This window comes from Ipomoea triloba, chromosome 13, assembly GCF_003576645.1.
Source record: "Ipomoea triloba cultivar NCNSP0323 chromosome 13, ASM357664v1".
In the NCBI taxonomy this organism is placed as follows: Eukaryota; Viridiplantae; Streptophyta; class Magnoliopsida; order Solanales; family Convolvulaceae; genus Ipomoea; species Ipomoea triloba.
In genome coordinates this window covers 30,905,710-30,929,341 of record NC_044928.1, presented here as the reverse complement: position 1 = coordinate 30,929,341, position 23,632 = coordinate 30,905,710, and the positions used below count along the sequence as shown (strand labels likewise).

Sequence of the window (23,632 nt, the reverse complement as noted above, 5' to 3'; positions counted from 1 at the left end):
TTAACAACAATTTTAGACAACTGTGAAAATTGTTGACCAGTGCATTGCATTTAGCGGCAGTTTTGTAAACACCGCTAAATACAAGGTAATTTATTCCTTTAAATTTTAGTTGCGATTATTAAGTGCCGCTAAATATTTTAAATTAAATTAGTTACGGTTATTAAGTGTCGCTAAATATTTTTTTAATTTATTTTTAAAAATTTTAGTGACGGTTATTAAGTGTTGCTAAATATTTGTGTTTATTTGTTTTTATAATATTAGAGGCACTTATTAGTGTGGCTAAATAATTTATAATTACATTTTAAATATTTATAATTATCATTGAATTATATTTCTTCAAAAATCTTTATATTAAAATGCGTATTAAAATCACAAATAAACTCTATGTACACATTTTTTTTTGAGTACTCTATGTACACATTTAATTGGAAAGAAAATCAATTGTAACATTCAATAGAATTCAATAATATATTAATATTTGAGCATAATATTCAAAAGCAACATCAAGTGATCAAAAAATAGTAAGCACCAACATTTGACAAACTCCAATAACATCAAGTGGTGAATCCATCAATTCATTCCTCTCTTCTTAACCTTCAACAGAAGTGATAAAAAAAAATACTAAACATCAACATTTGACAAACTCCATCAACAGCAACAAGAAGTGTTGGGTTGAATCCATCAACAACAGCAACAAGTGATCCTTCACAAACTCCTAGAATATAACATCAATGTAAAAAAATAAAAATAAAATGAAATAAGAAACTCAACACTACACATGTGAAATATGTTCCTGATATAGAAAGTGAAGATCCCTCTATAAACCTAAAGGAAGAGAGAAACAGGAAGTAATAGTAGAATTGGATAACATACACCATTTCACTCAAAATGGCAGGACTAAGAATTTAGACAGTTTGTGGTTTGCAAAGGGCAATTAATTAAAGTAGATACTCTCATTAATAGTAGAATTGGATAACACCATTTCACCTTTGCTTTTTAATAAATAGTTCCAAGATGCATCAAATGTCACTCAAGCTTGGTGAGAGTCAAAAAGTCAATAGGCATTTGCAATGAAAGAAATTAATAATAAGGTAAATTACTTATCTACAGAGTATTAGTTTCAATTTTCTATTCCAAGATTTTGACTCAACCATCTCTAAATCATCCATACTAAAATATTCCTTTCTTTTAAAGCCAAAAGTAGTGTGGAGCCAAATGGGAAGTGGAGCAAGGCATTAGAAAGAAAGCATCATATTTCTATTAAACGGTTTTCAGTAGCCATTTATCTAATAGTATGTGAAGAAACAGTATTAGCCTTAACTTGCAATAATCAAATTAAAGTTAGAGTTCTGGATTTCACAGTAGTTTATGGCTATCAATATGAGAAACCAAGCATATGCATTGAATTGAGTTACAGTAGGAGAAATATTAATATTGACTCTAGTTCAGGTGCGGTCGCGCCTTAACGTACAGTTAGTGTGGTCACACCAATAGTTATGAACATATGCACCCATAGAGTAAGGAAAAGCATAACAAAAATGCACCATTACGTATGCATAAAAGCATCAAACAGTGTTTAGAAATGCACCATCAATATAGACTTGGTAACAATTACCATTACGTACGACTGTTACAATACTTAATGACACCACATAATGGCCATTTAAGAGCCCAAATAACTTGCACCGTTTAATCATTTTCTTAATGGAAAATGTTACACATCTTTGTTATTAATACTTTAATTGAAACTTTTACAAGCTCAAAATGTAAAATTGAAGTTTTTTCGTGACTCGAATATGACTAAGAATCAGAAGCCTTATTTCAAAAAAAAAAAAAAAAGAATTAAAAGCCTACTCATAAAAGCTTTTTTTAATCTATTGAAGTGTAAGAGCAACCTCATTTGTTGAGGTTTTTGTGGGTTTTTAGGTTGCCAAGTATTATAGATGAGAGAAGGAAATGTGAGAAAAATAAAAGGGAGAAAATAAAACAAAAGTCTAACAAATGAAAGAAAAAAATAAAATAAAAATGATGTTTTACGCGCCCAGTGTGCGTGGTGCAGATAAGAACCCAGAAAAATTTGGGAAATACAAAAATAGAAGATCAAAGTTAGACTTATAACTACCCTTTTTGTATTTCCTGCTCTATTTGTATATCTTTTTTAGATTTATCATTGCTTCCGTTGAATTCTGTTTTTATATTGAATTGAAAAAGCCTTTATTTCAATTTTATTATGAAAGTTTTGAATTGAAAAAGCCTTTATTTCAATTTTATTATGAAAGTTTTCTTTTTATTTATTTTTTCATTTCTTACACTTTTTTATATCTAGATTCTATATGTAGTGCCAATACAAGTCCTTTTGTTTTTATTTTCATTCATTTAAATGAATATATGAATTATTCATATATTAGTTATTAGTCTTTTTTTTTTCATTTTTCAATTGAACCAATTTCAATTGAAAATGGAATTTCTCATTTTTCAATTGAACCAATTTCAATTGAAAATGGAATTTCTTTTGTTTTTTTTATTGGGTTTTTTCTCAACATTTCTATTGACAACAGCGTATCAAACGGGTTTTTTCTCAACATTTCTATTGACAACAGCGTATCAAACAAATATAATTCATTTTAATTGTCAATTTAAGTAAAGATAAGTGAAGTGGATCTATAACCTCAAATATTCTTTCTCATCAAGTCTCTTCAGCAAATCTGCAAACAAGAGGTTTTAGTAGGAGTCAACATTCAGCAAATCTGCAAACAAGAGGTTTTAGTAGGAGTCAACAGTAGCCCTACAAGAGGTTTTAGTAGGAGTCAACAGTTCAACAGTAGCCCTACAAGAGGTTTTAGTAGGAGTCAACAGTAGCCCTACAGCACAACGAGGTTGAAATATAATTCATTTTAATTGTCAATTTAAGTTCAGCAAATCTGCAAACAAGAGGTTTTAGTAGGAGTCAACANTATGTAATGCCAATACAAGTCCTTTTGTTTTATTTTCATTCATTTAAATGAATCATTTTTCAATTGAACCAATTTCAATTGAAAATGGAATTTCTTTTGTTTTTTTTATTGGGTTTTTTCTCAACATTTCTATTGACAACAGCGTATCAAACGGGTTTTTTCTCAACATTTCTATTGACAACAGCGTATCAAACAAATATAATTCATTTTAATTGTCAATTTAAGTAAAGATAAGTGAAGTGGATCTATAACCTCAAATATTCTTTCTCATCAAGTCTCTTCAGCAAATCTGCAAACAAGAGGTTTTAGTAGGAGTCAACATTCAGCAAATCTGCAAACAAGAGGTTTTAGTAGGAGTCAACAGTAGCCCTACAAGAGGTTTTAGTAGGAGTCAACAGTTCAACAGTAGCCCTACAAGAGGTTTTAGTAGGAGTCAACAGTAGCCCTACAGCACAACGAGGTTGAAATATAATTCATTTTAATTGTCAATTTAAGTAAAGATAAGTGAAGTGGATCTATAACCTCAAATATTCTTCAGCACATCTGCATAATTCATGTTAAATTCATTCGCAAACGAGAAGATAACTTCTTCATCACATCTGCAAAAACGAGTTCTGCAAACAAGAGAAGATAACTGAAGTGGATCTAGATCTATAACCTCAAATATTCTCAGCACATCTGCAAACAAGAGCTACTGAAGCACAAAGAGGTTGCCTCCACTGAAGCTCGAACTCATTCCCATCATTTATGTAGGAGTGTAAACTGGGACACCCGGTGCCACTAGACCACAAGGTCTTTGGCATGTACACACACAATATATATATATATATATATATATATATAGAATTATAATCAAATGAGACAAGCTATTTAGGTGAGAAATGCGAACTAGTACGTGAGTGCACACAGTTTACTACGCGGATGCACACAGCCCGAAGTGTGTGCACTTAGCCTACATGAGGGCACACAGTTTACTACGCGGATGCACACAGCCCGAAGTGTGTGCACTTAGCCTACATGAGGGCACACAGTTTACTACGCGGATGCACACAGCCCGAAGTGTGTGCACTTAGCCTACATGAGGGCACACAGTTTACTACGCGGATGCACACAGCCCGAAGTGTGTGCACTTAGCCTACATGAGTGCACACAGTTTAGGGTGTGTGCATTCGTGAAGTAGACTATGTGCACTCACGTTGTTCGCATTTCTCACCTAAATAGCTTGTCTCATATGAAGTCAACCCTATATATATATATATATATATATAGGGAAAATGACACTTTTCCCCCTGAGTTGTTTGCTTATAGCACATTTTCTCCCTATGTTATTTATGTAACCACTTTATCCCCTCAATTGTTTCTAAAGTGGCTATTTTCCCCCCTCTATGTTAAATAGATGTTTGGGTTGTTAAAAATGAGGGTAAAAATTGCATTTCCCTTATTATTATTATTATTATTATTATTATTATTTTATTTTATTTTATTTAATGGTGACGTCGGACGTCCGTTTGCGATTGGTGACGTCCGTTTTTACCAACTTTTCTTATATGGATTATAATTATTAGAACGCTCAGATGATGGAAGGTGTACATAAAGATTATGTACTGATCAAATAGCTGATTATATAACTCCTAATTTATTTCTAGAGTAAGTGCCTATGACCAATTTCTCCAAAATTACATGACTTTGGAGGTTAGGTACAAAGTCATGTAATTTTGGAGAAACTAGTTGTATTTTGCATTTTATAATAAAAGAATGAAAGCAAGTAAATTTAGTAATGACTTTGCTTTGTATGTATCCTAAATTATTTTTAACAAAAGGAAATGCAAAAATCCACAGGTGAAAGAATGGATTATGGGGAAATTGCTTTTTTTTTTATTCTGTAAAAAAAATAGAATAGGCAGTGTGTAAAAAAAAAGACACCTCCAGTTCCATTAATAATAATAATAATAATAATAATATTAATATTAATATTAATAAGTGAAATACCATTTTTACCCTCATTTTTAACAACCCAAACATCTATTTAACATAGAGGGGGGAAAATAGCCACTTTAGAAACAATTGAGGGGGATAAAATGGTTACATAAATAACATAGGGAGAAAATGTGCTATAAGCAAACAACTCAGGGGGAAAAAGTGTCATTTTCCCTTATATATATATATATATATATATATATATATATATATATAAGTTGGCTCATATGCGGACTGTAGTTTAGATGCGGTCATGTGGCCTAATCAGCACCGTCCAATTTCACTAATCTTACTGAAATTTGCGTATGTTTAAGTGGAGTTATTATGGTAATTTTAGTATTTATATTACATGATTGGAATGGTGCATTTTAGTACATAGTGTGGTGCGTTTTAATACATGCTGTGGTGCGTTTTATTACATATGTTGGTGCATTAACTGTGTTGTAGAATGGTGTGTTTTAATCTATCCGTTGGTGCATTTTCATACGTAGAATGATGTGTAACTGTGTTGTGGAATGGTGTGTTTTAATCTATCCGTTGGTGCATTTTCATACGTAGAATGATGTGTAACTGTGTTGTGGAATGGTGTGTTTTAATACATAGTGTGGTGTGTTTTAATACATGCTGTGGTGCGTTTTATTACGTATGTTGGTGCATTAACTGTGTTGTAGAATGGTGTGTTTTAATCTATCCGTTGGTGCATTTTCATACGTAGAATGATGTGTAACTGTGTTGTGGAATGGTGTGTTTTAATACATAGTGTGGTGTGTTTTAATACATGCTGTGGTGCGTTTTATTACGTATGTTGGTGCATTAACTGTGTTGTAGAATGGTGTGTTTTAATCTATCCGTTGGTGCATTTTCATACGTAGAATGATGTGTAACTGTGTTGTGGAATGGTGTGTTTTAATACGTCGTCTGGTATATTTTAATACATTGAATGGTGTGTATTTTAACATATGCGTTTCTAATAAGTGTGGTGCATTTTAATACGTATAACGGTGCATATTTTAGCACATGTTTTCTAATATGTGTAAATTAATATGTGTAAATAGTGTATGCTTATAATCTGACATGAGGCACGCTGTGGTACATTTTAATATGTAGAATGATGTGTTTTATTAAGTATATTGATGAATTTTAAGTGAATAGACGCATTTGTGTATATTGTGTGGAATGGTGTGTTTTATTGGTCCTCTGGTGCGTTTTAGTACGTAGAATGGTGTGTTCTGTAACATACATATATTGCGCGTTGATTTGATGAGTTGATATGATCTAATGGCTGAAAATAGGCCACACGACCACACCTAATGACCAGGCCACACCTGAACTCTACCCTATATATATATATATATATATATATATATATATATATATATATATATAAGGTTGACATCATATGAGACAACACCTTCCCGTGAGACGGTGAATACACACAATCTACTTTATGAATGCACACACCCTAAACTGTGTGCACTTATGTTGTGCTAAGCGCACACACTCTAGGCTGTGTGCATCCGCGTAGTAAACTGTGTGCACTCACGTTGTGTCTCACCGTCTCATGGAAATGTGTTGTCTCATTTGATTGTAAATATATATATATATATATATATATATATATATATATATAAAAGCATTATTTAAAGTAATTCCCAAACAAGCGTAGCTAGCATCTGCCAATGCACCTAAAAGCAATAACTTGTGTGAGATTGTGTCACAGATCTTTATCCGTGACACAGGTCGGGTTAAGATGAAATGTAATATTTATACTAACAAATATAATACTAAATTAAGAATAAAATATTTATCACTTATATGAGAAAATGTAATATTTTTTAGAAAAAAATGTAATATTTTTTAGAAAAAAATGTAATATTTTTACATCTTTATGTAAAAGTATTACATTTTTATCAAAAGTATTATATTTGTCTTTATAAGTGCAATATTACTTATAAGGGAAAAATATAATATTTTTAATAAAAAAAAGTAATACTTTCACATAAAAATATAAAATTATTATATTTTTCCTTATAAGTAACAAACATTTTGTTTATGATTTAATATTAGATTTGCTAGTATAAGTATTATATTTATATATTAACATGACACGATCCGTCTCACCAATAAAGATTCAAGTGATATTGCAAGTTGTAACTACTTAGTTCATGCATCAAACTGGTCTATTGCTCACACAGTCACACTTCTTTACTTGTTACCTCTTCGCCAGTGCCGATTTCGATCATGTCTTCTCTTCATAGGCCCTGTCATATTTGCTAAACTTACATCTGAATCAGTACTTATCATTATTCCTCCTGTCAATAATTTTGAAAAACAAGAGAAGAAACTTAGTAGGACTTCACGCACTACACCAAAAGTAGAAATGTATTTAAATTAATTTCTCTTCTCAGAAGCTATATATATAGACAGAGAATGAGAAAAAGAGAGAGAACTTGGCCGTAGGAGAGAAGAACCACTTAGAACCACCGTCAATTTGGAAAGATGCAGGTGAATTGACATACTTTTATTCTTATATCTTACTATAATAACTTACTTTATATATATATATATATGCATTATTGCCAAGAAAGCATTCTTGTTTCATTTATTATATCTAAAAACATAATAAGTCTCAATCAAGGTTATATCCTTGATTTATGTCCATCTTTTTGTATGCTAATAAATGTATACATTTTACTTTAAATGTTGTACACTTCAATGTTATTAGAGCGAAATGCGGCAAAAGAAAAAGAAGGAAAATCCATGGACCGACCCCATCATCTCCACCCCGTAAGAACTACGAGATCACCCGAAGGACGCCTTCGGCATCCGGGGGTCATAGACCGACCATAGAACCCTGTTCAATAAGTGGAACACATTATATATCCCTACTATATTCTTGTTATACAAAATTACCCTTACACTGTTATAACACCATTACTTTTTAATTCCATCATTATTACCATACACCTATATCTATCATATATTTTTCATATTCTTTAATTATCATTTTATTAAAATCATTATATTAATTTAATAGTTTTTTTTAGTACATTAATTTAATGGTTGATTATATTTTAATTAAATTTCTATGAATGATAAATCATATGTGTGTATGTAAAATAGATATATTATTTGTGTATATATAATTCAAATTATAAATTTTAATTATTTGTATTTATTAATGTTTTAATATTGGGCATAAACTTTCGCGCATCGCGCGTACAAAATAATAGTTATAGTATAAATGTTAAAGTTTTAATGAGAATAAAAATATTTAAAGATTATCAGAAAAATGGTTTGCATTTACAAAATTCATTTTGAAACACAAGTAGTACAGTTCAACATAGTTTTTAAAAAATTTATGAGATATAATAATGTGTCTTACCATTCTTAGCTTTATATAATATCATCAAAATGAATAGGTACGGAGTATAATATTAGAAGTTTGTTCATTTCACTTACTTGTTAATATAATCTTGAGATGCTCATCTTTTCCCATTCCTTGTACATCTTCCTCAATTTCCTTCACGGAACGTTCACATGTATCAGTGCAGCCACGCACAGAGATTAGTTTCAATGTTAAAATATCTGCCAAACTATAAGGCACCGTCTGTAACTTCCAACAACCATTCAAAATTACTTGCTCAAGGCAAGGAAAAGACTCTGCGGCACTGCTAATATTCCAAATTCTAATACTAGGATTGTTTAATTCCAGGTATTTGAGTTTGCAGAATAGGATTTCCTCCTCCACATTCCATTCTTCCTCCTCAAACTTGCAAGCCACTAGTATTAGAGCTTCAAGATTGGAGAGTTGTGAAATTATTGACATTGTTGACAACGAAAGATAAATACTCTCCAAATTTATTTCCTTAATATTTGGTGGAAACTTTCTGATTTTAAGAAGATGTGGATTCTCATGATACTTCGGAAAACGGGGATCATGTAACTGGAGAAATTCAAGATGATGCAGCATGTCAATTTCATCAGCAAATGGATATGGCGAGACCGCACAATTCAAATATTTGAGATGGGAAAGCTTCCTCAATAAATGTCCATCCGTCCTTATACACAGAAAAGTCTCCAAATCTAAGCTCTGTAAGACTTCTAAACCAGAAATTGTTTCAATACCACCTGCTGGAGTTGGTTCTGTTGGGCATGAATGACAATCATAGTGGCAGATAGTCATATGTCTCAAACTTTTCATATTCAAAAAATATTTTGGCAAATGCAATTCGCTTTCTGAAGTCAACTTTAACGTTATGAGATGCTGAAGATTCTTGAGTGACAATGGTGAGACAGAACCACGTCCAACTAGATAGAGAGCTAGATACTTTAGATGAATTAGTGAGTTCATTTCGGATAAAATTGATTTGTCCACAGTAATGAACTCAAAATTCAAAATTGTGAGATGTTCAAATTTTTTGGCAACCCATGAGCCATTATAAACACCAGATCTGGTTGTGTGAATCTTTGGGTAACCCAAAATTGTGCTGATAGGAGAATTCCATGACACCAATTCATTAAGAATCTTATTACGACCCAGTCTATGGAAAGATATTCGATGTGGAGTAAATTTCAAAATCGGATCCACTTCATCTTTCATCTTAATTATGTGCAAGAAATTTTCCTCTTTAGCTTTTGCTAAGCAAAAATCATGTACCAAATCATGAACAACACAACATAAGATGCCACCATCGTAATTCCTTACAGAAACCATTATTAAGTTACTCCCAACCAAATGGTTCAAATAATGCTTTGCTGTGTCTTCTACTCTCTCCACCGCCATAATCTCTATGAACCCTTCAGATATCCATAGTTCTATTAGATAAGAAACTTCAATTTCTACATCCTCTTTGAATGCACTAAAGTAAAGTAAGCATTGTTTCAAATGATGGGATAAATGCTTGTAACTAAGTTCTATCACATCATTGCTGAGCATTCTGCTTCTAAATGCAACTTGTGAGCTTAAAGTATTAAGAAATTCTTGCCACATTTGCGGACTCTTTTCAACTCCTTCCAGAAGCCCGGCTACCAAACCAACTATCAAAGGTAGTCCCCCACACTCTTTAGATATTTGTTTTCCAATATTTTCAAGCTCTTTAGGGCATTCCTTTCCTTTAAATAACTTCACTTGCAATAATTCCCAGCTCTCATCAACAGTGAAGAATGGAAGGCAAATAGGTTTTGCATCAAAAACTACACTTTCTTGTCTGCTTGTTAAAACAACTCTACTTCCATTGCCACATGAGGGAAAAACTCTGTTAAACTCTTCCCATGCTTTGAGACTCCAAATATCATCCAACACTATGAGGTATCTCCATCCCATCAGGCTTTTGCGAAGCTTTTCAACTATACTACCAGTCTTTGTCTCCTTGCCACAAACTTGATTATATACTTTGTTCAACAAGTCCTCGAAATCATATTCTTGAGAAATAGTACACCATGCATGCTTGTCAAAGTGGTTGACTACAGATTTCTCCTCATACACTCTCTTCACCAAAGTTGTCTTTCCCAATCCGCCCATACCAGTAATTAAAACTACTTCTCTCTCCTTTGACCCATTAACAAGTTGGTTTATAATTTTTGCTGCTTCATTCTCAAAGCCCACAACTTTATCATTATCAATCTCATAGATGTTTGACATCTTTTTTATCTTTGGAACCTTGAATTGCTTCAAGAAGTACCGGTTTTGGTTAGAAATATGTTCAATTTTTTTTAAATATTAAAAAATTAACATAAAATAGTTAATATAAAATAAAAATAACTATTTTCAATATAATCAAAATGAATATTTTCAACTTCTAAAGTATTAGTAAAGATGAGTATCGCTATAGATAGTTAAAATTTATAACAAAAATGATGTCCTAACAATTTTCATATTAAATAAATTTAGTTTTCTTAATGTGATATTGATGAGTCAGTACAAACTTAAAATTTTCTCACACAAAATAGAATTGTAATAAAATGTACAATTTAATTAAAGAAATATATATTTGGAATATAAAATTAAAATTTGTGTTACAACAAATAATGATTGATTTAAGTAAAGAAAGGACAAATTATTCTTAAATAATTATAGTATGGCATTTATATTCGTTTAAGATCAAGATTCTAAAAATAATAGCTTTCACTTTTTTTTTAATATAGTTGAAAGAAACAAACTAAATTAAGTAAATAAAATAAATATTATTATATTTTGATTATTACCAAAAAGAATAAAATAGTTGAAAAAATAGAAAAATAAAAACGAAAAAAAAAACATGAATTCCATTTTGTGTATACTAATATAATAATAATAATAATAATAATAATTATTATTATTATTATTATTAAAATGTTAGAAAATATTTCACAATGAGTAAGTTAATAATAATAAATAGTTTATAGAATATTATTTTTTTAAAGTGTGTACATAAATTTAAAAGTAAAAAGTAAAATAAGGCCAAGTAACTTTGAAAATGTCTTATCATTGTACTTCAGAAGGTTGAGAAAGTAGTTATGAACAGATACTACATTGTAATAGAGTCAGTAGTATTAAAAAAAACATTGACAAAATCAAGTGCACTTTAATTGTAACATTGATTGATTCAAGAGGTTTGTAATTGTATTATTATATACTATACTATATACTATATATTATTTTTTAGTGAGTAAAAGCCAATAACAAAATACAAATTAAATTATAAAAACGATTCATCATAAATGTGAATAGGTTGGATTTTTGTGTATAATATTTGATAGAAATGAATTAGAAAAGGATTGAATCCAACCTTAAGACTCCCACTTATAAGAGAAAAAGTAATACACTTTTCATAATAATAAGTAATGTTGACAAGTGCCACTTACTTTTATAAGGGAAAATATAATACTTTTGAGGAAAAATGTAATACTTTTTAATCAAAATATAAAAGTATTGTATTTTCCTTTAAAAGTATTACATTTACCCTTATAAGTAACAAAAATTTTATTCATGATTAGTATTACATTTGAGCATATAAGTATTATATTTGTATCTTGACCCGACTCAATCCGACCCGACGCACACAAGTTTTTGCCATATATTAATAATAGATAGATTAGTAGATAGTAGATATTTAGTAGAAAATATATTTTTTGGTAAAAATATAATTTTTTGTGGGTCCAACTGTCAAAGTGAAAGAAAATTTTGTTGCAGCTTAATTGGATGATAAGACTATTTGCACAACAAATCTTCTCTCGCTTTTAAAATGACTAAATTTATAATTAATTATTATTCATTCTTCATCCATTTAATTGCCTTTTTTCTTTTAAAAATAATCTCACTTTCACGTCAACTTATAAAAAAATATTATTTTCTTTTATGAATAAAATTTTTTCTACTATTAATCTATTATATCAATATATAAATTACTTTAAGATATTAAAAAATAATTAAAAAATTTAAATTACATCAAATTATTTTACCAGAGTCAAATGATAGATGAGAGAGTAAATTTTAAGAATGATTTCGTAGCTATTGTCATTCACGGTACCAATTTATATTATTGGCTTTTAATTTGACCATAAATGGTGTTTGACTATTAATTTTGTTTCAAATTTCGTTCTTTAATTAAATATTTATTTAGTAAGCATTAAAATTAAAGGTGTGAATGTAAAAATTGACTAGTTACTAAAATAGACAAATTAAATTCATGAGCATCATGCATTAATGAAAATGTAAAGAACATGTTAATACATACGTTTTAATTTAGACCAGATTGTTAATAAAAGACTTACTATAGTCAAATAATAGATAAAAGAGTTAATTTCATAAATAGTGAGCTTTGACAATTTTTATCATCAACTAGTTAGCTTGTTCTAAATTGGCCACACACAGCAAGAGCTTACTAACCTTAGTATAGCAAGTACGTATAAACTTTGATCGATCTAGAGATGAACTCTTTGAGTTGATTGAAAGAACTAATTTATCAAAGATTATAATTTACCTGAAATTAGATAAAGATAAAAAGAAAGAATCCTTAGATTCGCACAAACAATTCATAAACTAATTTAATGAACATTACAGAGCCAACAACACAACACAACAGCAAAAACTAAGTAATTAAACAAGTGAGGAAACAAATGACTTTACACTTAAATAACAATATTATTATATTTGAAAAACGACTTACCTCTGGCTGATCTGTAAGTGAATGGGCAGAGAAATGAATTTCAAAGCTACTATAGTGTGCATACTTAATATTGTGATGATAATATACTTTAATTAACTTCACTAAATTTCATACTAACAAGATCTTAACGAACCTTTATAAGTGCGCAGAAACTTTAATTTTGAGATCCATAAATACTTTGAATTGATTGAAAGAACTAACTAGTGGAAACTAAGATTGTAATTTTTCCGAAATTAGATAAAGATGAAAGGGAAGAATCCTCAGATCCCCACTACACAACCATTCATAAACTAATTTAATGGACATTACAGACCCAACTATATACATACGTTGTTATATACAAATTAAAAGCAAAAACTAAACAAACAAGTGAGGAAAGAAATAGCTTTACTAACAATAAAACAATATTTCAAGAACGACTCACCTCTGATCTGAGAGTGAATGGGCAGACAAATGAATTTCAGATCCAATATGAAGAACAATGCAGTTTTCTTGAAGTAGGAAAAGGAAAAAAGGAAAGCAATGGATAACAGAGAATAATAAGGGAGAAATTAAGGATTATATTTTGTGAGAGATTTATTTTTGGTGTTAAATGATTGAAGGGAAGACTTTAGAGGATAGAGGCCACTTGTGTGGGCGCATCATGCATGCCCCCTGGCCCCTGTGAAGAAAAGCTGTTTGCGGAGTAGGCCAGAGATGCAATTGATCACTACTTGGTCAATCAGTTGTTTTGGCAAATTATTGCATGAATATGTATATCATGTAATATATTAAAAATGTACTTTTTATTTACGGTTCACATAAATGTGTAGATCATGGTCCATGGAATAATGATTGAGTTGTTATACATTGGACCATGCATGGACCTTAACTGTAGGAGACATTTTTAAACTTGTACCATACTCAGACTAATTATCATTCGTAATTAGCTGGCTCAGTTACAAAGTGTTATTTTAAAATAGTGAGGAAAATTTACCAATCAATTAAGGTGTGCACTAATTAACCACACACCTCTGTGATTACTACATTTTCCTTTGAATGGAAGTATGATGTGGGTGATAGTGGTGGGCAAATTTGCTTTTGGAAAGATAAAGATTGATTGTTGCTTTTGGAAAATTAAAGAAAAAAGTCATTGCTTTTAGGTAGTGGCAGACAAACACATTTGTGTTAAAGAAAAAAAGTAATTGCTTTTGGAAATAATGGAGTTATCAATATCAAAATCATTAAACTCATTATACATAATTTATACTTTACTTACTAAGTGAAGTGAGTTGCCAATCTTGTGGTCTAGTGGCATTCGGTTGCACCCCATGTTGGAGGGGACAGGTTTGAGTCTCAGTGGAAGCGATGCTGACTATTTGTGCTTCAGTAGGTTGAGAAAGTAGTTTATGAACAGATACTACATTGTAACCAAGTCAGTAGTACTCAAAAAAAATACTACATTATTATTACTACCACCATGGCACCATACCACACCATCACCGCAACCAACACCACCACAACACGCCTTGTCGCGGATCGTGGCAATGGTCAACCAAAGTTCATTTTTTCTAGCGTTGACAATTGATTATTTTGTGCACACCCCGAGTCAATTAGTTCCATCAATGATGCTTTCATTAAGAGCTCGACATACAAGCTCGAACATGCGATCTACCTTCGATCTACGACTATCATCATTCATTCATATGCACTACAAGAGACACAGAACACAACGCAACACTCCATTTTTGTTAGGTTTTTGAAGTTATGATTAAGAAAAGGGGAGGGAAGGGAAAACCGCCAAAAAAAAATGGGAAGTTGTTTTCACGCGTTCAGCTAGTGCATGCGCCATGTTGAGCGCGGCTCAGTGTGTTTCACGCGTATTTTGCGTGTTTCTTTCTCATATCTTTCCAGTGGCGTTCATAACAAAACTTGAATTTAAAGTTAAGAAAAAACATTAAAAAAAATAAATAAAATTATGCTCTCATTTGTTCAAAAACTACTCCATAATTTTCTTTGGAAAAAACTCTCTAAAGTTCAAAATGGGTTGCTATAATAAGTTGGCACGTTGGATTTCACCTTCCTACTTATCCGAAAAAGAAAAAAAAAAACAACAAAAAACAAATATAGGGTTATATTTTGAAACTATATAAACCTGGCAATATAATTATAGATACAACCCATTAACACGACATAAAATCGGAGACGAAAATAACGGGTTAGTGTTTAGGCTTAATGTGTCCCGCGTCATTAACGGGTTAACCCGTTAAGGACCTGTTATGTTTAGTGTCCTAAAAGGTCAACCCGTTTAACCCGTTAATATTATCGTGTTAACTCGTTTACACGAACACATTTACACAAACATGTTTACAACCCGCTAAGAACCATTGTCATGAATGAGATTACAAAAGATATCATAAAAATGAATAAGGATGAATAATTTACTGTATTAGGTCAAGATTTTACACCAATTATTGTGTTCAATTTTATTCTAAAAATTAGTATGAACTTTTTTAATTATCATTAACAATGACTTGACAACAACCACATATTTTTAATCCTCCCGGCCTACAACAATAATCATTTTGTCATTATCTACTTTTAATTATTTACTTAAAAATACTAACAACGACTAATAATACAACTACTAAAAATATATTATTGATAATACTAGTCTTTGAATTAGTGCAGCAAGTTACGTTGCAGAAGCCATCATAATATTTAACTAAGGGTATGTTTAATTTGGAAATTACAAAAATAAATTCTGAAAAATGAGTCACTTCTCATAAAATAGTTTTATTTTTAGTGTTCCGTTGCATTCTGGAAAGCTATCTTGGTATGTTTGGTTCATTTCTAGAAAATGAGTAGAATTGTATAATTAAACATTTTAATTGTTTTATTTAGAATATAAAAATATTTACAATAATATTAAAAATAATGTTATTTATTAAAAAAAATTAAAAACCTATGGTAACCTGAGCACCAAAGTTGTGATTCTTGTCGAAAACGATTGTGGTCAGAAATAATTTTTTGGTATGTGAAAAATAACTTCCGTCAAATTTTGACGGAAGTCATTTTCGTCCAAAACAACTATATTTCCGTTGGTTTGATTTTCTAGGCACATCAAAATACTGAAAATCCCAAAATGATTTCCAAAAATTATTTTTCTAATTTTTCAAATACACCCTAAAAATGTTTAACTAACTGTGCTCCTGAAGGGTAGCTGAATGTGTGGAATATAATTCCCGTACTTAAAAAATCTTATTATACAAGAGGGAAGTGTACCCTACCACTAAATATTCAATACAATACACTCATAGCAGTCACGCACACTGATTAGCTCCAATGTTAAAATATCTGCCAAATTAGAAGGCACCTCCTCTAAGGAAATACATCCTTCCAAAATCAATAGCTCAAGGCAAGGAAATGATGACTCATCAGCAATGCTAATATTCCAAGCACTAATATCAAGATGGTGTAATTGGAGGGATTTGAGTTTGCACAATTGGGTTTCTTCCTCCACATTCCATTCTAAACCCTCCTCAAACTCACAAAAATCTAGTGTTAGAGCCTCGAGATTGGAGAGTTATGCAATTACTGAAATTGCAGGAAACGAAAGAGTAATGCCGAACAACACTACTTCCTTAATACTGATCATTAAGAAGATGTGGGTAACCGTCACTACGTAACTCGAGATATTCAAGATGATGGAGAAACTCAATTTCAGCAAATGGATACGATGATGAGACTGCACAAGTCAACACTTTGAGATGGGGAAACTTCCTCAAGATATGCTCATCCTCTTTACAGATTGAAGCTAACGAACTCAAGATTTGTAAATCTTCTGACCAGGAAACTGTTTCAATGTCTGATGTCGTTGTTGGTTCCGCTGGGCATGAATCACAATCGGAATGGTAGATAATCATGTGCCTCAAACTTCTCAAGTTCCAAAAAAAAATTTGGCAAACGCAAATCCTCGTCTAACAACATCAGCTTTAATGTTATAAGACACAGAAGATTCTCGAGTGATAATGGTGAGATAGAACCACATCTGCATAAAGAAAGAACTAGATATCTTAGATGAACTAGTGATTTTAATTACCTCCCAGAAATTTTCTTCTCTAGTTTTTGTTAAACAGAAATCATGTACCAAATCACGAACCCTCTAAACTTTTATGCGATCAATAATTTTCTAAATTAAAGATGGTAAATAAAAACCAAAAAAAAAAAAAAAACTAAAAAGTGGCGACATAGAGTTGCTCATTTCCTATGTCCCTTGCATCGTTATTGGTTTGATACTAATAATAACGGCAGTCGTTTCAGTATCTTAAGAATCCACATGTATCTACCATTGAAAATTCATTGATAGTATGTATTACTATATACCCTGTAGCAGGGTATATGATAGAAAACAAATGCACGCATGCCTTATCTTATACCTTATTCAAATCTCACTGAATAGAGAATACATCCTACCCATTAGACCTATAAATTATCAATGAATTCAAATATATTCATTTCATTTTAGGTCCATCTAAAATGTCTGCCAAATTAGAAGGCACCTCCTCTAAGACCTCCCCCCGCCCCCGCCCACACACATATATATAGTTTCTTAGTATTAATCCAATATTTTTAAAATTATGCTTTACACACTCAAATATTTCAGCAGAAGGATTCTAAGTATTATATTCGAATATAATGCCTGTAAAGAGTAAATATAAAGAAAAGAGTTACAACAGTAGAGAAATATTAATATTATTTTTCAAATTTAAAACATAAAAGTAATAGCAAGTTGTGATTACTCTATGCATCACTTTGGTCACACTCATGGTCTCTTTCTCCTCCTTCTTTCTCCTCTTTTTATTTTAGTCGCACATGCCATCAAATTTTCTCATCCAGACATGTAGAGCCAATTTGAATTTATTTCCAGACTGCATTCACAGCGAAAAAAAAAAAGACGATGAAAGTTTTTATATGAATATTAAAGCCACAGGATGTATACACCCAAGATTTGATGAAAATTTTTATATGAATGACTCATAATATAACTCAACTTTATATTCATTATATTGTACAAACATGCCAATTTAAACACAAAGTCAAAAATGATAATGAGAAAATTAAAGTGAATTGAAAAATTTACAGGGCGTTTGGTTGGGAAGGAGGAAATAAGGGAAACAAAGAATTGTAATTTTGTGAGTAAGAATTTAAATTACACTGTTTGATAGAACGTAATAAAATAATTGTAAATTGAAAGGAAAGAAGTGAATAAAGACTAAAATATCATTGTATTAATACTATAATAAGAATGATAAAATAGTAATAAAATAATTGCAATTTCATAGTTTGATTGGAGGGAATTGGTACCAAACAACAGTTAATTTCACTTACAGAGGATGTCGACCTGGAGTTGCTCATTTCCTAAATCCCTTGCACATTCCTGAATTTCCTCCACCCAACTATCAACAGTTAAACTGCAACACCACGCAGAGATCATTTTCAATGTTAAAATATCCTCAAAACCAGAAGGCATCACGTGCATCACACAAAAAATCAAATCTAATTGCTCAAGGCAAGAAAAGGACTCAGCAACACTGCTAATATTCCAAATTCCAATACCAAGATTGAATAATTTGAGGCGTTTGAGTTTTGGGAATTTGGTTTCCTCCTCCACATTCCATGTTAAGCCCTCCTCAAAGATGCAACTCCATAGTACTAGAGTCTCAAGATTGGAAATTTGTGCAATTGTTGAAATTGCAGACACTGAAAGAGTAATAGAATGCAACTGTATTTCCTTAACACTTGATGGAAACTTGCTGAGTTTAAGATTATTAAGAAGATGTGGCTCTCCATTAAAACTAAACAATTCCAACTTTTCAAGGTGATGGAGAAAGTCAATTTTAAGAAAGCTTTCAGAACTTGAGACACCACAACTCAATGTTTTGAGACAGAGAAGCTCTCTCAACAAACATTCATGATTTGGAGTGAGAGAACATGGCCAATCCCATGTTTGCAATTCTTTTGAACAAGGTGCAATCATAACTGATTTTGATTTCTCCTTGCAAGAATCACCACAACGGGAACCAGTAATACTCATATGTCTCAATCTTCTCATATTCCAAAAAAAAACTGGGAAATGCACCTTTTCTGAGTTCAACTTTAATATTATGAGATACTCAAGATTCTCTAGTGATAATGGTGAGGCATCATCATTTTTATCTCCATCTACATTGAGAGCTAGATACCTTAGATGAATTAGTGAGTTAACTTTAGACAAAATTGATTGGTGCACAAGGATTCCCTCTAAATCCAAGATTGTGAGATGTTCAAATTTTTTAGCAATCCATGAGACATTATATACGGGTCCAAAAATATAATCCCAGAAAACCAAAATTGTGTGAATAGAAGAATTCCAAGGTACCAATTCAGAAGAGAGATGAAATACCCCTTCGAAATGCAAACATATTCGATGCGGGGTAAAATTGAGAGTTGGATCCCACTTCTTTTCCGTATTATTAATTATCTCCATGGAAATTTCTTCTCTAGCTTTTGTTAAGCAAAAATCACGTACCAAATCATGAACCCTGCATGATAGGATCACGATGCGATGAACATTTTGTTTTCTAGATACCATAATTAGGTTACTGCTAACCAGATGATTTAGGTAATCCTCGGCCTCATCTTCTACTCTCCCTATTCCTACCATGCCTTCTATGAATCCTTCAGATATCCACAGTTCTATTAGTTCCGAAACATCTATTTCTTTATCCTCAGGGAGTGCAGCTAAGTAAAGTAAGCATGGTTTCAAATGATCTGCTAAGTACTTGTAACTAAGCTCTATCGCATCATTGCTTTGTATTCCGTCTCCAAATGTAACATGTGAGTTTAGAGTAAGAAGAAATTCACGCCACATTTGCTCACTCTTCTCAACTTTTTCAAGAAGACCTGCTATCAATCCAACGGTCAAAGGTAATCCCTTACATTTATTAGATATTTCTCTTCCAACATTTTCAAGCTCTTTAGGACATCCCTTCCCTTTAAATAACTTCACCTGCAATAATTCCCAACTCTCATCAATAGTGAAAAAAGGAAGACAAATATGTTTGGCATCAAACCATGCTTTCTTGTCTGCTTGTTAAAACAATTCTACTTCCATTGTCACATTCAGGGAAAACTCTATTCAACTCTTCCCATGCTTCCACACTCCAAATATCATCCAACACTATGAGGTATCTCATTCCCATCAACCTTTTGCAAAGCTCTTCAGCTACACTACTGCGCATCGTTATCTCACTGCCACATACTTGACTATATATTTTGTTCATCAAGTCCTTGCAATCATATTCTTGAGAAACAGTACACCACGCACGCTTGTCAAAGTGGTTTGCTACATTTTTCTCCTCATACACTCCCCTCACAAAAGTTGTCTTTCCCAATCCGCCCATGCCAGAAATTAAAACAACTTCTCTCTCCTTTGACCCATTAATAAGCTGATTTATGATTGTTTCTTCTGCCTTCTTGAAACCCACAACTATATCATTATCTTGATTAGAGATGTTTGGCATCTTTTTGATCTCGAAAAGCTTGTGTTATGTCTACGATTAAAGAGTTTGATTAGAAATATATTCAACATTTTTTATTAATTAGAATAAAAGAACAAAGTAATAAAGTGATAAAATTATGAGAGATAAAGCACTTAATAAAGGACATGACAAAAAGAGAAGAGTGTTGGCACAAAGAGGATATAAATTAATATTAAAGTTTTAAATTTTAGGAAATATAAATGTATCTTTTAGAAAATGAGTTGCCATAAATTGGGAAACTTTATACAGTAATAGGTAATTACAAGTAGTGTTTCATGGGAAGTGAGAATTTCAATGAAATGGAGATCAGAGAATAAACGAAGGAGAGTTGATTTTTGGTGTTAAATGATAGAGGGGAAGACTTTAAAAGGATAGTTGGACGCGTCATACGGTGAACAAAAGTTGCTAGTAGTGATGCTGTTTAATATTTTGGTCTTATTCATTGACTAGTTATAATGTGTGTATTGCGCTATTAAGTTAATGTCCCATATAAAAAATTAAAATAAGTAAATACTTAATACACTTTTCAAATAATAAATAATTAATATAAATTAAAAATAATTATATTTAATGTAATCAAAATTAATATTTTCAACTTGTAATAAAAGTAATAGTAAATATGAGTATTGTTGTAGATAGCTATAATCGAAAATAAAAATGATTTCTTAACAATTTTATTTCATATTAAAATAATTAAACATTCTAAATTCAATATTGATGATGAGTAGTAAAACTTAATTTATTTTCTATTAAAAGTAACATGATAATAATAAGCTTAATGATGTTGTTAAATAGTAATTAAAAAGTTATACAATTAAGTTATAACATATTAATTCATAAGTTATCCTTGTATATATGATTGGAACATCAATTGTTGTTATATATAACTATTCATCTTCTAAACTCTCAGCTCATTGACATTTTGAAATATTGTTTAAAATAGAGAGAAATTTTATCTCATACATATATAGTATACCAAGTTGTAATAAAATGTACATTTTAATTAAAACAATATAGATTTAGAATAGAAAAATAAAATTTGTGTTATAACAGATAATGTTTGATTTAAGTAAAGAATAATTATAGCATGACATTCATATATCTTTTAGGATGAAAATTTGAATAAATAATAATTTTTACATTTTTTTAATATAAAGTTGATGAAACATATCAAATTAAGTAAATAGTACTATATTTTAATTCTTACCCACAAATTAAATTTATGAGTGAAATTTATGAGCTTCATGCATTAGTTGGGTTCATCATTAATGAAAATGTAAAGAACATGTTAATACATAAGTTAATTTAGACCAGATTATTAATAAAAGACTTACTCAAATAATAGATAGAAGAGTTAATTTCATAAATAGTGAGCTTTGTCAATTTTTATCATCAACTAGTTAGCATGTTCCAAATTTGCCCAGACTTCATACTAACAAGAGTTTACTAACCTTACTATGGTAAGTGCGCATAAACTTTGATCGATCTGAAGATGAACACTTTGAGTTGATTGAAAATTTGTCTGAAATTAGATAAAGATGAAAGGAAAGAATCCTTAGATTCGCACAAACAATTCATAAACTAATTTAATGAACATTACAGAGCCAACAACACAACAGCAAAAACTAAGCAAACAAGTGAGGAAACAAATGACTTTACACTTTACTAACAATACAATATTATTATTATGTTTCAAAAACGACTTACCTCTGATCTGATATGTAAGTGAATGGGCAGAGAAATTACTTTCAGAGCTAGTATAGTGTGCATACTTAATATTATGATAAATGATTGATAAGTGCAAAAGATATCACTTTTATACGGTTGTTCGTGGATCGTTTAGTACACAAGTTAAAGCTTTTATGAATGTTTTAGTGTTAAATTGCGTTAGAATGCTTCATATTGCCATTGGACCCCGTTCCACACTTGGTTAATCATTTTGTAGGTAAAAAGATGGGCAAAAAGGCAGAAAATGGCTAGATTTGGAAGAAGGATTCACGAGTCGAAGTTGGAGTGCGAAATACACCATGGACGCCCAGTGGACGCGCGTCCAACGCGCGTCCACCCCTACGTCCAATTTTTCACTCTCTGAAGTTTGAAGTCTGTGCAGCAGTCTGCTGTGGACGCGCGCGTCCACCCTGGCGTCCATTAGAACGCTCGCAGAAGTTGAAGTCTGGACGCATTTATCGCAGTGGACGCGCCCGTGGACGCGCGTCCACCCGTGCGTCCATCGCGGAAAATTGGCGGTTGGGCGAGATTTAAAAGGGGAATTGAGCCATTTTGCAGGAGATCCATCACATTTTCATTTTAAATCAGTTTAGAATATTTCTCTCTCTAGGATTAGCCTAGAGAGATCTCCCCCAATTCACTCCACATTCCCAATTCACTCCACATTGCAATTCTTAGTTTAGATTAGAATTAGAGAAGAATTCCATTGTTGCAAGATTGAGATCTACATTCAATTTCAAGTTCAAGGTTTAATTTCAAGCTAAGTCTTCCTTTTAATTTCTTGTCATTACTTTTGCTTTTGCTATTTCAATTTCAAGTATGATTAGATAGATCTTTGTGGATTTGGATTGAGCAATGTTGTATAGATATTCTTGAGCTTTGAATTGATTAATTAGGTTTTGCAATTGCTTTGACTATGAGTTTGATTGTGTGAATGGTGATCTTCGTTGACTCTTGTGTGGGAATGATCAACCTATATGAGAGATGTTTGGAGAAGGAGTCTCACTTACGAGAGTAAGGTTACTCCTTAGCCTAGCCTAGCACATTTCCCTCTCACCTTTGAAAAAAGGGAGAAGTGGAAGATAAGAGGCACATAACGTGTTTGACAAAATGCCTCTCCTAGCCTAATGATCACAATGATGACATTACGGTCTAAGGAGTGAGTCCATTGACCACGAGAGTGGCGGTGGTGTTGGTGACCTTGTCTCATCTTCATTATCTAAGTGTTGCTAGCCTAATATCTTAGGAAATCAAGGATACC

The 23,632-nt window shown here is 31.5% G+C and overlaps 2 protein-coding genes across 6 annotated transcripts; both read right to left on the bottom strand.

Moving 5' to 3' along the window:
- Nucleotides 1-441: 441 nt before the first annotated feature.
- LOC116001904 (putative late blight resistance protein homolog R1A-4) lies at nucleotides 442-13,680 on the bottom strand. 5 transcript variants are annotated; one of them, XR_004094325.1, is made up of 7 exons: nucleotides 13,506-13,680; nucleotides 12,802-12,895; nucleotides 8,394-10,602; nucleotides 7,148-7,243; nucleotides 3,477-3,568; nucleotides 3,207-3,243; nucleotides 442-715 (listed from the first exon to the last, which is right to left on the bottom strand). XR_004094325.1 is itself a non-coding variant. In XM_031241855.1 (6 exons), the coding sequence occupies exons 3-5, from the start codon at nucleotides 10,573-10,575 to the stop codon at nucleotides 3,507-3,509; spliced, it is 2,340 nt and encodes a 779-aa protein (XP_031097715.1). In that variant the 5' UTR covers nucleotides 10,576-10,602; nucleotides 12,802-12,895; nucleotides 13,506-13,680; the 3' UTR covers nucleotides 442-715; nucleotides 3,477-3,506. The 5 variants fall into 5 exon arrangements, 4 of the variants coding, with proteins under 4 accessions (XP_031097715.1, XP_031097717.1, XP_031097716.1 ...); XM_031241855.1 differs by lacking the exon at nucleotides 3,207-3,243; XM_031241857.1 differs by lacking the exon at nucleotides 3,477-3,568.
- Nucleotides 13,681-18,443: 4,763 nt separating this feature from the next.
- LOC116001481 (putative late blight resistance protein homolog R1B-16) lies at nucleotides 18,444-20,625 on the bottom strand. The gene is made up of 2 exons (XM_031241353.1): nucleotides 20,176-20,625; nucleotides 18,444-20,111 (listed from the first exon to the last, which is right to left on the bottom strand). Exons 1-2 carry the CDS (start codon nucleotides 20,623-20,625, stop codon nucleotides 18,444-18,446), a joined length of 2,118 nt encoding a protein of 705 aa, XP_031097213.1.
- Nucleotides 20,626-23,632: the final 3,007 nt, after the last annotated feature.